Raw genomic sequence first — 13,859 nt, 5'->3', positions numbered from 1 at the left:
CTCCTGCCTTCTAAAAGCAAGGCATGTTTTTTGCCATTAAGCTATAGCAAACTCACAGATGGAATCTAGAGATCTAATAAAAGCTAATAAAAGGCATATTTGTCCTTGATCATTCTTTTCTTACCTGTGTTTACCTTAGATGATTGCAGTTTTTTCAAGCATGCTTCTTTATAAGAATACCAGTTAACTGTTACTGTGTCAAGAGATCCTTTGGCCTGCAGGTAAAGAAAGAATACATCATGACCGTATGGATGTGAAATGATATGGTTACACAAAGTGTGTTAAAAGAACAAGAGTAGAACCTGACAATGAGCTGGCAATTTTATTTTGAACACCTGAAAACCAATCAGTTACAACCCTAGGTTATCTCAGAAAGGCAATGTGTTGTGAAGAAGATATATTCCTGCCAAGTTAAATTTTCGTAAACAGGACAAATTAATTGCCGCCTCTGTGCATCCTATTAGACACTATGACAGCTCAGTGAAGTGGCTGACTTTTCATAGAATAAAATGTTACCATATGACAAACAGAGACAGTTAAAGTAGAGAGGGCCAGCTTAAATGAGAGGGTGTCTGCATCAACTCAAATATAACAACGTTCTTTCCCACCTCTTAAACCCTCAAAATGACATGCTGCCAATATTCATGACCAGGCAGACCAAAGGACACAAGCTCTTACTACCACCCTTTCTCCTTCTTTTTCCTGACATTTATTATTATTATCAATATTTGTTGTCAGTGACATTTGAATTTCACTCTTCCTTCTAGGGGATTACCATGCCTCATGCCAGGGCACTGCTTCTTTGAAGTTAAAGAAAGCCTAGCCGCTCCCCAGCGCCTCTGAAAATGACAAGTGATTATTTCCATTCAGGATATTGTGAAAGTCTCACTTATTTTTTTTAAAAATATTCTGAAACAACAAACAACAGATAATTCCCTAATCCTAATAAAAATCTGGTAGGAATAAGGAGAAACTACTTTTTTTAGGGGAATAAAGCAATTGATCCAAAGTAATACCAATTCCACCTGAATGCTCAACTCCCTTCTATCATTTAGAGCATCCTTTTCATTTCTATTTTATTTGCTTTTCCCTCACTTTTTCTCTTACGCATCTCTCATTTCTATTTTACTTTCTCCCATAGCCCCCTTGTCCCATTTCCGCCTTTTCAATTTTTGGCCTTCTGTGTCCTGTCATTCATTTCCACTCCATTTCTCAGCAGGAAACCAAGATAACTGTTGACATCTTTTCTGGACAGAATCTTTTCTCTCATACATTTCACATCTTCTCTTTCTGACCAAAGCAATTCTGGTGAGCTGACAGGATTTATCTTCTGGCAGAGGTGCTGCTGTTCAGTGAAATGGCAGAAATATTGAAACTCTTCACCAATTTCAGCTCTAGTATTTCTGCAAGTTAGTATATTTCTGAGTTATTTCAATCAGAACCCTTCCTCCACCCAAATCTTTCTGTGAGTGTGAAAGAGAGAGATGCTACTTATATCTACTTTCTAAAATTCACACTAATTCCAGTATCCCTGGAACTGTAAAATAATTAAACATTGGGAAATTGATTATGCAGTGTACCCAATCGTTTTGAGCCAAGAAAGTATGGTTTTGATGTTAATGTGTCATGGAGGTTGCAAAATGATCGGATGATATTCAGCTGAATATTGTGGGATACTTTGATGGCTCGCTGTTTTATCTTGGATGGCTCACCATATTGGTTATATTATCAGCTAGGCATATGGAAAGTAGGCCACTGCTGTTCTGACTGTTGTAGCCTAACAATTGTAGACTGCTAGGTGGTGCACAACACAGATTTAAACTCTGACAGAAAGGGAAGGTCAGGAACTGTGAAAGTGTAAGCACAGTCTCCTTCTCATTTAAGGCTTATCTATCCCACAAACATAAACTGGTTTTTTAATGAGTTTGAGTTGAAGAACTATGAGAAATACAGTTCTTAGAAAGGTCTCAAAATCTTCAGTAAAGTTTTTACTTCTGTGACAGGATCACATTTTTCAGAGTTCACTGGAACTGTGCGTTCGCTGTTACACATACGCAGCTTTGAAGTGGTATTATCTATTACAAACCTTACCTAACTCTTCCTTCAGTGAATTCAGAGCAGAAGCCAATTTTCTCTGCTCCTCCATTTTAGCTTCACAACTAGAGATGGGCACGATCCGCATTATGATCGGAAAAAACCCACGATAATGGCAATCGCACAATCGGGACCTGGCGGATCGTGCTTGGGCACGGCCAATGATCCAGCGGTCGGGAGGGGGGCTGGATCGGGGCGATCGTGCTTGGATCGGGAAGCCAGACACTCAGACACCAGCAATCTATTGCCCTGGCAACGGAGCCAGGGGAATGCCTGAGCTGTGTTTGCCCTCCTTCTGTCGCCCTGGAAACGCGAATGGAAGCCCAGCTTGCCTTGATCAGCAGGGCTTCCTTCCAACCACGGAGCAGCAAAGCAGTCACCAGCTGGGAGAAGACACCCAAGGGAGGGAGGGGGTGTTCTGTAGCCATGGGCACTCCAATCTCATCCCTGCAAACCCTGATAGGCAGCTCTGACGGTGAAACACAGACAGCCAAACACAAACACAGATGCCGCTGGCGCCCCTCCGCTTTTGCCTCCACAATCCACGATCCACGGATCAGAAAGGGGAGATGATCGGTGTGGATTGTTAATTCGGGATCGTCGCTGGCACTGATCCACGATCAGCTTGATCGGGGATTTTTTTTTTATTGTGCCCACCTCTATTCACAACAATCCTGTGAGGTAAATTAAATCAAGGGAGTAAATGGCCCAAAGTCACCCAGTGACAGGGTTGAGTGGGGATTTGAACTCCAATTTACTAAAACACTATTAACCTTATAAATCTGTTGAAACTTTTAAAAAACCTCTCAAAGTTTTAGATTAGTCACAGTCAAGAACAGTTTGAAAATGTCCAATTCTAGGACCTAATTCCCCATATCAAAATGAAATCAAATGGATTCACTATATTTCTACATGTTGCTTGAAAGTTTCTGTAGAAGGTGTGGAAGACAGAAAAGTCAAAGGGCCCACAATCAAAATAATAGAATTTGGTCACATATATCTTATATACTAATAATTAAGTAGCTCTGTTCTGTGGATATTTAAATCAGGAGACTGCAGCCACAAACAGACAAGACAGATCTTCCTACATGCCTGAAAACTGCCCCAGTTTTGCAGAAAAATCTGAATACCTGGCCGGGAGGGGGGGGACCCAAAATGATAAAAGGAGCACCAGATGCCCTCAATGGCTGTTGCTAGGCAACCATAACAGTTTAGCACGTATTCCAGGCTTGATTTCTCTCAAAAAAAGGCAGGAAGAGGAGGTGGTGCCCTTTCTGGTGCTGCTTTGGCTTTTGAGGGAGGACTCATTGGGGTTAGGCCCATTAGTAGCCACCAGATGACTTGATACCACATGATTTGCATGGCTCACCTAGACCTGGCTGCATGCTACTGTTCAACAGTACCCCCTGCCCAAAGTCAGTATAGTGTAATGGTTTGAACTAAGATCTGGGAGACCCATGTTTGAATCACCAATCTGCTTTGATCCAGTCACACACTCTCAGCCTAACATACCTTACAGGATTGTTGTGAGGATAATATGGAGGCAAGGAGAATGATGTAAGCTACTTTGGGCCCCCATTGTGGAGAAAGGCAGTATATAAAGGAATTAAATTAGTAATATAGCTTAAGATGGAGGGGGCAGATAAAAAGTAAGTTGTTTCGTGGGTTTGAAGGAGAGAAGGACGCAGGGAAAGGTGAGCATATGGAGGCTGCCAGGAGGAGGGAAAGAAGAAATAGTGAGGGGAAAAGGATGCAAGGAAAAGCAAAGTACTCCCTGCAAGTCTTTGCAGGTTCCACTCCATGGGCTGAGCTCAGCCAGCACCATGCAACTGGGCCATAGGGGAGAGGGGGAAAGGTGAAGATGGGGCAGACAACGGTGGGTGGGAAGGAGAGAATGAAGCAGGAAAAGGAGGAGAGGCTATGGGGGGCAGGGAAGAAAAGAGGACATGGTGGGGGAGGGGAAGATGAGATGCCCTCTGCAAGTCCTTGAGGTTCCCCACTTGTAATATCTTTTTGAGGGAACCGCTAATAGAATTACCATCTTGTGAGGCAGATAAGTGAAGTTTTTGAATTAAATTTTCCATTTAGGGTTCTGTTAGTCATCCTTTGGTTTTAAACAATGAAACATGACTGATATGACACATCTTGCAGACTACACAGCCTAAGTTGCAATACAGTGAAGGATAAATACTTGAATTAAGAAAGTATGTCTGAAGATAGCGCCTGGAAAGAGACTGTTGCCATCCATCATGGGCATATCTTTTATCTCTTGCTCTGCCCTCCAGTCTTAGAAGCTTAAAGGGAGCTGCCTCCTGGAAGGAAAGAAGTGCCTGCTGCCATCAGGGGACTGTTGCCATCAGGGGAAAAGATTTTACCACCTGCTCTGTCCCTTTCCCTCTCCTGTGAGTTGCTAAATAGATTTGCAGTGCAATCCTAAGCGAAGTTACTCCAGTCTAAGCCCACTGATTTCAATGGGCTTAGACTGGAGTAACTCTGCATAGAATAGCAGAATTGTTGTATTTATGTTCTGTTGCTCTTCCATATTGTAGCTGCTTTGTGCCTACACTCATTGCAGTAAAGCATGGTAAAAGTATCTAAATAAACAAAATTTAAATTAAAAAAAGGAATGTCTGAATTACAAAAGAGTTTTTAAAGAGTTCAGTTTTCATGGTTTTCCCTCTATGATGTGAGTGAGGTTGAGACTTTTCTTAGAAGAGTATAGCTCCATCAAAGAATGTACAATTCCATATTGTAAGGTAAGGCTTAGGGATGCCAGCCCCCTGACAGGCAGGGGGGAAAGGAGGGGGGTGGGCCAGGAGTAGAGATGGGCACTAACAGAAACCCCCCCCCCCCGAACATGATGTTCATTGTTTATCGCCATCCATGAACAGGGACTCACAAACAACCATGAACATGGTTCTGTTCACGAACATGTTCGCGGTTGGCTGTTCGTGGGGGCCAGCAGGCTCTCCTCCAGCCATCATCCAAGTTTGGTCAAGATCCCTACCGCACCACTCCCAGACCTGAGCAGGCAGCAGGAAAGGTACCAATAATAAATAATAGCTTGGCCCAGAGCCTGGCAGCAGCCCTGGAACTTGAAGGGGTAGATCCCTATCTCACCACACACAAAGAAAATTCAAGCTCCAATGCACTCTCTCTATCAAAATGGTAACAGCAACTGTCTCTCCCTTTCCACTGTCTGCAAAGTCAGAGCTGGGAGCCCCCCTGGTCTTTGCTCCCTTGTTGTAACAAATTTGGAGCTCCATACTTGAAAGAAAGACCTGCCTATCAAGCTAAATTGAGCTTAGATTGGGGTTTCCAGGACAACAGCAGGAGTTCAGACAGAGTTCAGACAATCCCTGCCTAAATTGCCAAGGGAATTGATTGCAGGTGCCAGACTGTCTGGCTTGACAAACAGCAAGAAGAACAGCAATGAAGGAGGCTTGGACTGACCACCTGTTAGTTTAGAATGGGGCCTCATGAACACCTTGTTCGCGAACAGCAGATTAGGCTGTTTGTGGCTTTTTTTTTGTTCGTATTACTGTTCGTGCCCATCTCTAGCCAGGAGCCACTGCAGCAGGTGGCAAAATGGTACACACAAGTGTTCCAGAGGCCCTGATGATGCACTCCCAGTGGAAAACTGGAAGCTACATGGTCTCAGCAGGGCCATATCAGCCCCAAACGTGGCTGATTTTGGCCCCACTGAGACTCCATATTTTCTGGTTTTCAACCCGAGGTGACATCATCAGGGCCTCCAGAGCATCTGAGGAGCCAGGATTAAGGACTGTCTCGCGACCCCCTCTTTTCCACTTCTGAAGAGGGTGGTGGCAATCCTAGTAAGGCTGCTTCATGAATGATATTTTTCTTTTAGACGCAACAATATCCAAACGTTTTTAAATATTTTCTAATTCCCATATAGAACATCACGTATGAAATAGCTTTTAATTCTGCAGAGTAAGGAGAAGAAGGAGCTAAAATGGCAGGAATTCTTTAGGAATACAGCACTGACTGTTAAATCATGCAAATGTATATGACAGGCATGTCTTGTTTAATTGAATAAGACTGTAGCATGTTAGTTCTACTACTTTGGCTCAATGGGATTGTGGACTGGGTAGCTTTTGCTGATAGCAGGGGTCATTTCAATTATTTCAGATTAAACAGTCGAATATCAATATTGCAACTATATATACCTAAATTACATTTGCTATTATCCTAACCCAAAATGGGAAATTACATTTTTTGACAGTTGTTCAAATTGTCAGATTTAGCTTTTTAACTATATGCCAAAACTTCCTTTTAAATGCCTATAAAGAGGAGCTTTCCAGGGAAAATCTATTTTTCATTTAGCAGAAAGTTAATGCCCTTCCCTTCAAGAGTGGTGTCTTGAGTTGTTAGCAGCTTGGCAAAGTTTCATGTACTGACAGGGAAATACAACATACGCCTAACTTGGCTTCAGTACGCAAGAATCTCTGTTCCTGGACTGGTTACTAAATTTTTCTAGAGAAGCACAGAATATGAATAGGCTAACTTTTCCTGTTTTCCATCCAACTGTTCTCCAGACTTTACATTGTGAACTTCTAACCTATTTGGACAGTTGGCTGAAAGTCAATAATTACCTTTCTTTTATTTTGTTGGAAACACATTCCGCTGCCTCGAGGATGTGTGGCAGCCACATCACCCACAGAGGTTTACCAGTCATTCAGGGGGAAACGGTCTGCTTGCTTTTTAACATTCTGGCTGGTTGCATAAAAAGCAAGGGAGAAAGCTGGTGCTCCTTCCTAATTCTTATTATTCTATTTTTTTCATTTGTAATTGTGTGTGTGCTGCCAAACAGCAATTCTTTCAAGTAAGAAGGGAAGGATCCACCTCACAACCAGAGAAGACATTCTCCCTAACTAATGCTGTTACACCAAAAGGCTAGTCATCATAGCTTCTTTTATCACTGAGGTATTTGGCTATCGTTAAAGGTGGAAGACCTGTCCTAGAACGTATAACCTTCACCAAATAAGTTGGACTTGTGCAAGAGCTGTGGTGGTGCTTTCATGCAATGCAGTTTGCACAGGTAGATTGTGCTACTTTATAAGTTGTTTGTGAAACACAGAGTGTGGTGCCACCTCAGGCACCGAAATATCTTAGACTGGCCCAGTTTTTTCTTCCTACCTCTTATGGGCTTTTTCCAACTTCTTTTCCTTCTACCAGATCCACCCCCCCACCCCCCCATCTCAACCAGCTTTCATTTTCAGATTTGACAATCCAACCTCTTGCTACTCTGGCTACTGCTGTATCCATTTAAGTTCTCTGCTACCCCATCTAGTTCAGAACAGACCACAACACCTTGAAATCTGGAAGAGCTAAATAACTTCTTCCTCTACCCATCTCTGTTGTTACACCAACCCTGGCTGCTTAATGCTTTTTTAGTGTGGATCAGAAAAAATATGTGTAAGTTTAATTAACGTTTCAAGTGCTGGGAGTACACTGGATCACTTGATGATCTTCAGGGCAAGACTGTTTTCAAGAGCCATGAGAAAGGAATTCTCATTTAGAGACAGGATCCAAACCAAATGGATTTTTGTACTCTTTCCCTCTCTCTGCCTCCCCCTCCCCAAATGTAAACAGGGGAAAGGAGACTTGTTGGTCAATGAACCTTGTCTTAAGAGGCAAGGAACTGAGATGACGCATTTTTAAAAAATTCAAAGAAATGCTCACTGAACTTAGCAGACCCAACTTAGCTTTAAAAAAAACCAGGGAGCAGTCAAAAATGAGAACCTTTAAAGGAAAATCAAGAGTGAACCTGCAGGCGCTGTTTGTGCAAGCTGTACGTGCTAAACAACACTTGATGTTCAGTTGTATGCTATTCCTCTTCCTTTTCCCCCTTGCAGTCGAGGAAATATGATGTACCTTTTCAAATATGCTCCAACCACACATTCGTTAATTTATTTTTAACATACCAAAATGTTGCCAAGTTGAAAGGTTGCCACCTGTGGAATATGCCCTCCCCCGTGCCTTAAAATCTGCTGCCGAATGCCCACCCCCTCTTTCCTTGCCCCTGTTATCTACTCTCCTCTGCTGCATGTATGTGCCACACAATGTGACAAGGGAAGAGAGCTGATGACAGAAAAAGTTGCAACTCTCTCCTTTCCCAGTTCAGCAGCAGATTAAAAATAAAGCTCAGACAAAAGGTAAGGGTGCACGCATGTTATCAATCATGCTTGGTACGAATGGGAAAAAAAATCAAGAAAAATCCTTCCGCGCCTTTGTAAATATTACACAGCACTAAAAACTAAATAGAATGGCTACTTATCTATTTACTACATTAATAACCTGATTTTCTTGGAAGATATCAATTAAGGTGGCATGCATAGATCTCTCAGGGAGCCGCCTATGCAGAAACTGACCTGACCTAAACCACCTCAGTGAGGAAGTGGTATCAGGTGCCCAGAAGATTCCTCTTCTAGCCAAGTTCAATTGACCCTTGAGTCATATTTACCCCCTAAAGCTATGATCTCATTAACCACCTGGTATAAGAGCCTGGGGTACCCCAGGATTTGTGCTGACTATAAGAAGAGACTGCTACTGTCAGTGTGATTTCTCAAGCCTAGAGGCAGAACAGACCCAGCCCTGAGATTTCAGTCCATTGACACTTATTTACCCAGAACATATCAGAGTGGGTAAGATATGACTGATAGGGGTGTGCACCTTCCCAAAATTCAAGTGATCTGGGTCTGGGTTTCAGAGATACAAAAAAAATTCTGTATTCCTAAATCTGGGTCATATTCTCTAATCTTCTTAGAGAATCCTGAATTTATCTGGGTATTATTCCCTATGGGGGCTGGGGAGTTGTTTTTTAAGTAAACTCCATTAAATTTCAGGAAACCTACTCTTTCCTGTCCACTAAGGACACCCCAAATTTCAGGAAGATTGGACTCTGGGATCCAATTCTATGGTCCCCTGAACAAGCTGCCCCCAGCCTCTCTCCATTGTTTCCATGGGGGGAAATTTCCAAGGCTTTCCAGGCAAAGAAAACCCTCATCCAAAGGGAACCTCTGGCCAAAAGCCAGTCCCAAGTGCAAGTCCCACTCCAATGAAGCTGAACCAACAAAGCCCAACAAAACCAAAGTGAAGGAGGAGAACCAATGCCTAACCAGAGAATCCCAATGTTCATCCAAAGAACCCCTGTGTAAAAGTAGAGAAGACAATAACTGAAGCAAACGGAGTGGAGTGAGGCTCACTGGAGCCATGAAGTTTAGGCAGTTGGAGGAGTTTGGTGCTCAGGTGGAGGTGGAGGGGCTGGGATGAGACAGGAATCCCCTCTGCCTGGTGCTTCCTGTCCCCATCAGCCTGGCACCATTCTCCTGCCACAGTGTAGAGCTTGCCTGTGCTTCATGCCACTACCGTCTTGTTCAGGCTGCTGGCTGCCCTCTCACTCATGCTGCTGCCCTCTCATTTGTAGTTGCTGTGCCTCTGCTGCAGTTACCTGTAACCAAATAAATACTTCCTAGCACAGTTTAGCTCGCTGGATCTGATCCAAGATTCTCCAATTTGATCTGGATCATGCTGGATTGGCATAAATCTGGCTATCTAGCTCAATCATGAATCCCAGACTGCACACTCCTAAGAACTGACGGCATCCTCCTCATTTTGCAGGCTGTCTATGCAGTCCATTCTGCCTACATATTGCTCACCATGCCTTGCCTCCGTTGGCATCAGAAATAGCCAAAATACTTAGCAAAAGTGAAGAGAAATAAAGAAAATTAATTTTAAAACTGGGAAGTAAATATTGGAATTCTGAAATTGAGGTGACAAAATAGATGATACAATGGCGGCTATAATGATCACTTAAGTAGAGCAAGCCTGTTCTAGAGTAGTAGTCCAGTGCACTCTTACTTTCTCACAAAAGGATGTAACTGGTATAGTCTTCCTGCAAGGTAGAACATGAGTGCACAGCGTATACTGAAATCTCTAGAAGGAAGGAAATGCATAAAAGATGAATGAATTGGTATGGCAGTGCTGCAAGGGAAAGCTGTGGACCGGATCAGCCTTGCTGGGTTCTGCCAGGTTTCCCTTCTCATTTCAACGGTCAAATGAGCAGGAACGGGTCACTCTGTGGTCATCATTCTGCATTTGCTGAAACTTGTAAACATTATCCAAGTCAGTCCACCCGGGTACCAATTTCAGTACCTGGAATTAATTTCTTCTGGCCATTTTAGAGAGTGAAAAAGAGGTGAGAAAATGTACCACAAGCATTGCACTTTATTCCGCCTAGGATTTCTCTTCTGAGCATGTCAACATTCCCAGCTGATTAAACTACTTTGGAATATTGGTTGTTGTGGATTTTCCGGGCTGTATAGCCATGGTCTTGGCATTGTAGTTCCTGACGTTTTGCCAGCAGCTGTGACTGGCATCTTCAGAGGTGTAGCACCAAAAGACAGAGATCTCTCAGTGTCTATGACAGTGTCCACAACAACCAACTTTCTCCAGCCGTGAAAGCCTTCGACAATACTTTGGAATAAATCAAGCTTTCCAAAAGCTTTCATAGAACTACTGATAATTGCTTTCTGCATCCCTCAACATAACAATTGAAGAAGGCAGTTTATCTCTATTAATCACTTTCTGGGTGGGATTGACAATTGCTGGCAGCTGATGTTGACATCATGCAAGCCTTCTATGTTTTTTATCCAAGGAGGAAACCAGCCACCTGGTCTACCTAAATCCACAGCCGTTATGAACTTTGCTTGTAGATTTACAGCCCAATCCTATGCGTGTTTATTGGAAAATAAAGCTTTTGTAGATGAAGCAAGATGGGCATGTGGAAGAGTTCTGGATTGTGTTCATTGGTTAGCTTACTGGCCATGACCTGTTTGCATGGGTTTGTGATAACATTTGCACAGGGACCTACATTTGTATACCCTAACATATGTAGGCTCTGAACAAACATCAGGGCATCGCTGTATGCACATAGGCACCTTGCAGGTTTTCAAACATGTGGAGGTCAGGGACAATACTACGCAATGTCAGCAGACATGAGCACAATCCACTCTCCATGCATACGTCTCCATACAGACCAATCACTTGCATAGAACTTAAGTCTCACTGTTTCAATTTCAGCTGTATTTGCTTCCAATGTGTGTGTATGATTGAAGCTGTCTTTTATGCAGCAATTCTACGCACACTTACGTCCCTGGATCACCAAGACTTATTTTTGAATAAACATGCATAAGGACTAAGCTATTAGAAACATTTTTGGCACTGAGTAGTGACAGCAATGTTCTGGGGACATTGGTGCATCTGTCTTTCCAGTATCAAGAAAAGTCTACCAGCCATGATAGGATACTGTTCCATCATGTGGCCCCAAGTTTCATACCAGTACATCCTATGTAATCAGTTCTGTACTGTGCTGCTGCTTTATATCATTTTGCATTTCCTATTTCTCTGAACAGGTAGATGTTCCAGTGTTGCTTTATAGGATTTGCTTCCTTGGCAATTAGAATACTGGAACAGTGTGTGTGTGTGTGCATGTCTGTGTGCATGCAGGCGGGGTGTGTGTGCTTGCTTACTAGATGCTGGGTAGGTAGGAAGCAAGCAGGCAATCCTATTCCCAAAGCAGAATGATTCACCAAAAGCAATAGCAGCTCTTCAACCCCCAGGCTAAATAAAGCCACCTGTCTCAGGCCTGTTTTTCTCTTTTTATGGCCAGATTCACAAAGCCTAATCTTGCCAACAGGTGAAGCAGCATGATGGAGCTTTAAAAAAAAATCTAGCAATTCAAATGCATCATCACCTTGTAGACCTGGCAATGTCTTTAAAATCCAGCTTGTTGCATCTTAGAGGAGGATCTTTCAATGTTACAGGTCCAAGACTTGTGATAAATTTCTTGCAGCTGTATTGCACTAACCTTTTCTATGCTCTTTGTGTCATCCTAAATAGGAACAGAGGACTATTTCTTCATTTGCCACGATGGGATAGTGTGATCCATAACAATACAATACGATTGGTATCTGGTGATAGTGGCTGTTGCCAGTATAGTAATACCAAACCATACTACTGAATCAAAACATCTCAGGTCAACTCGTAACACCACAATGCCATTAAAGTGACTAAATATGCAGATTACAGGGGAGTGACGTAAAAGCCGTTTTGCTTCCTATTAATACTCTTCTTCCAGGACAATCATCCTCATGAGATAAATATTACAGTTCCTTACCAAATGAGGAGATGTATTGATGATGGGCGTTATCGTCAGTTAAATAACTTTTCCAGAAACTTTTGCCTGAATCAAAAGATTGTGAAGGCTGTTTATCTGCACTAAAATTCTTCTATTATAACCCAGTCTATAAAGTCAGTCTGAGATGAATGAATGCATTAACGCAGCATGAAAAACAATTTTGCAAAGTTTGCAAACTGAAGCATTTTCTGAACTCTTCAGGAAGTGGTTTCAGATTTGTAGAAGTGTATATTTGGCTATACACAGTGAACTGGTTATGCAGTGAAATAGTTTTAGTTATTCTGCATGTATTTGCTGATGTTTTGTAAACATGCTAGATTTTAAATCCAAGACTAAAACTCAAAAGAAAGTTCCAGCAGTGAATAAAATAAACAATATAAACCTGTAGTTACCAATATTTCCTCTTTAAAGCCTCGTGTGAAATGTGTGAGACGCTTTCAAAATGGAAATCAGAGATGTGTGTGGTGGAAGGTGGAGAACAGTGAGGTGAAATTAACAAATGATAGTTTACATGGTAAAATTACAAAGTAAAACCCGTGTTGAAGTCGATTCGCTCACATAAGGAAAATCTGAATAAATTATATGCAATTGAAAAGCAAAAGCATTAATACCTGACCTGAAAAAGATCAACAGTTAGAGACTACAGACCATGCAACGTCTTTTAATATCTTTGTTATGCATTGTACCAATAAGCTGTTAGAGAAGCACTGTTTGTGGAAATGTCACACAGTTGACACATGCTGAGATATCAGCCCAAACGAACATCCATATTTTAAAATAGATAACTCTCAAAATGACATGGTTTCTTACCTGTTTAATTAGGAATAGCACTGTAATGGTAAGCACCAGTCTAGGAAACCTCCCAGAGCACAGCTTCATGGCAGAGAAGAGCACTGAGTACTCAGTATAATCCAGAGTGGCAAACTTGTATGTTCAAGTAAATCACGGATACAACCCAGGTCGCTTGTGATCCCCTTCAGCAATCCTGGCTACACCCGCTCTTTTCTGTGAAGATATCTCCACTTTCAAACAACACCTGTTTAGCAATTAGAGTATTTCTTGGATCTCAGCAAAAACAGTAGATAATAAATCTTCTCCAACCTGCAGAGTTCTTAAAGTTGGTTTCCTTTTGCGTCTTCACTGTTGAATAAAATGCAGGCAGAATTTACTGTAAACTTTACAAGCACATCTGCTTTCTGTTGCTGGTCCTTTCAACCAATAAGGAGCAGGATTGGAGTCCTGTCCTCATGGTATTTTAAAGTGACCATTGATTTGGTAGGGAATTATGTCATTGGGAGACTTTATCTAGAAGGCAGTTGCTAAAAAGGTAAAACAAAAGCAAATATGAGGAAAGCCCATTTCTGCAGGAATCTGACAGACCGAGGCCACAGATTGGATAGCTGCCCGTGTGCAGACTGCTGAACAATATTCTTTAGCTCTGCCCCCTGGCCGGAGTTAACTGGACAGAGACTGATATATTCAGCAATAGAGGTATAAGAAAAAATGAAGCTCTTCTGCTCATTGTATTTGGTTTGACCTGAAT

The 13,859-nt window shown here is 42.2% G+C and overlaps 1 protein-coding gene across 1 annotated transcript in view; it reads right to left on the bottom strand.

Annotated features, from left to right (window-relative positions):
* Window positions 1-13,222, bottom strand: part of GLP2R (glucagon like peptide 2 receptor) — a 55,817-nt gene extending 42,595 nt beyond the window's left edge. The window contains exons 1-2 of the mRNA XM_054978056.1: window positions 13,127-13,222; window positions 125-215 (exon numbers count right to left, since the gene is read on the bottom strand). Coding sequence (XP_054834031.1) covers window positions 125-215; window positions 13,127-13,195 — 160 coding nt within the window. The 5' untranslated portion in view covers window positions 13,196-13,222. The remainder of the gene's footprint in view (window positions 1-124; window positions 216-13,126) is intronic.
* Between the last annotated feature and the right edge of the window lie 637 nt (window positions 13,223-13,859).

This window comes from Eublepharis macularius, chromosome 4, assembly GCF_028583425.1.
Source record: "Eublepharis macularius isolate TG4126 chromosome 4, MPM_Emac_v1.0, whole genome shotgun sequence".
Taxonomy (NCBI): Eukaryota; Metazoa; Chordata; class Lepidosauria; order Squamata; family Eublepharidae; genus Eublepharis; species Eublepharis macularius.
The sequence above is the reverse complement of the archived record's forward strand: the minus strand, read 5'-3'. Positions and strand labels throughout refer to the sequence as shown.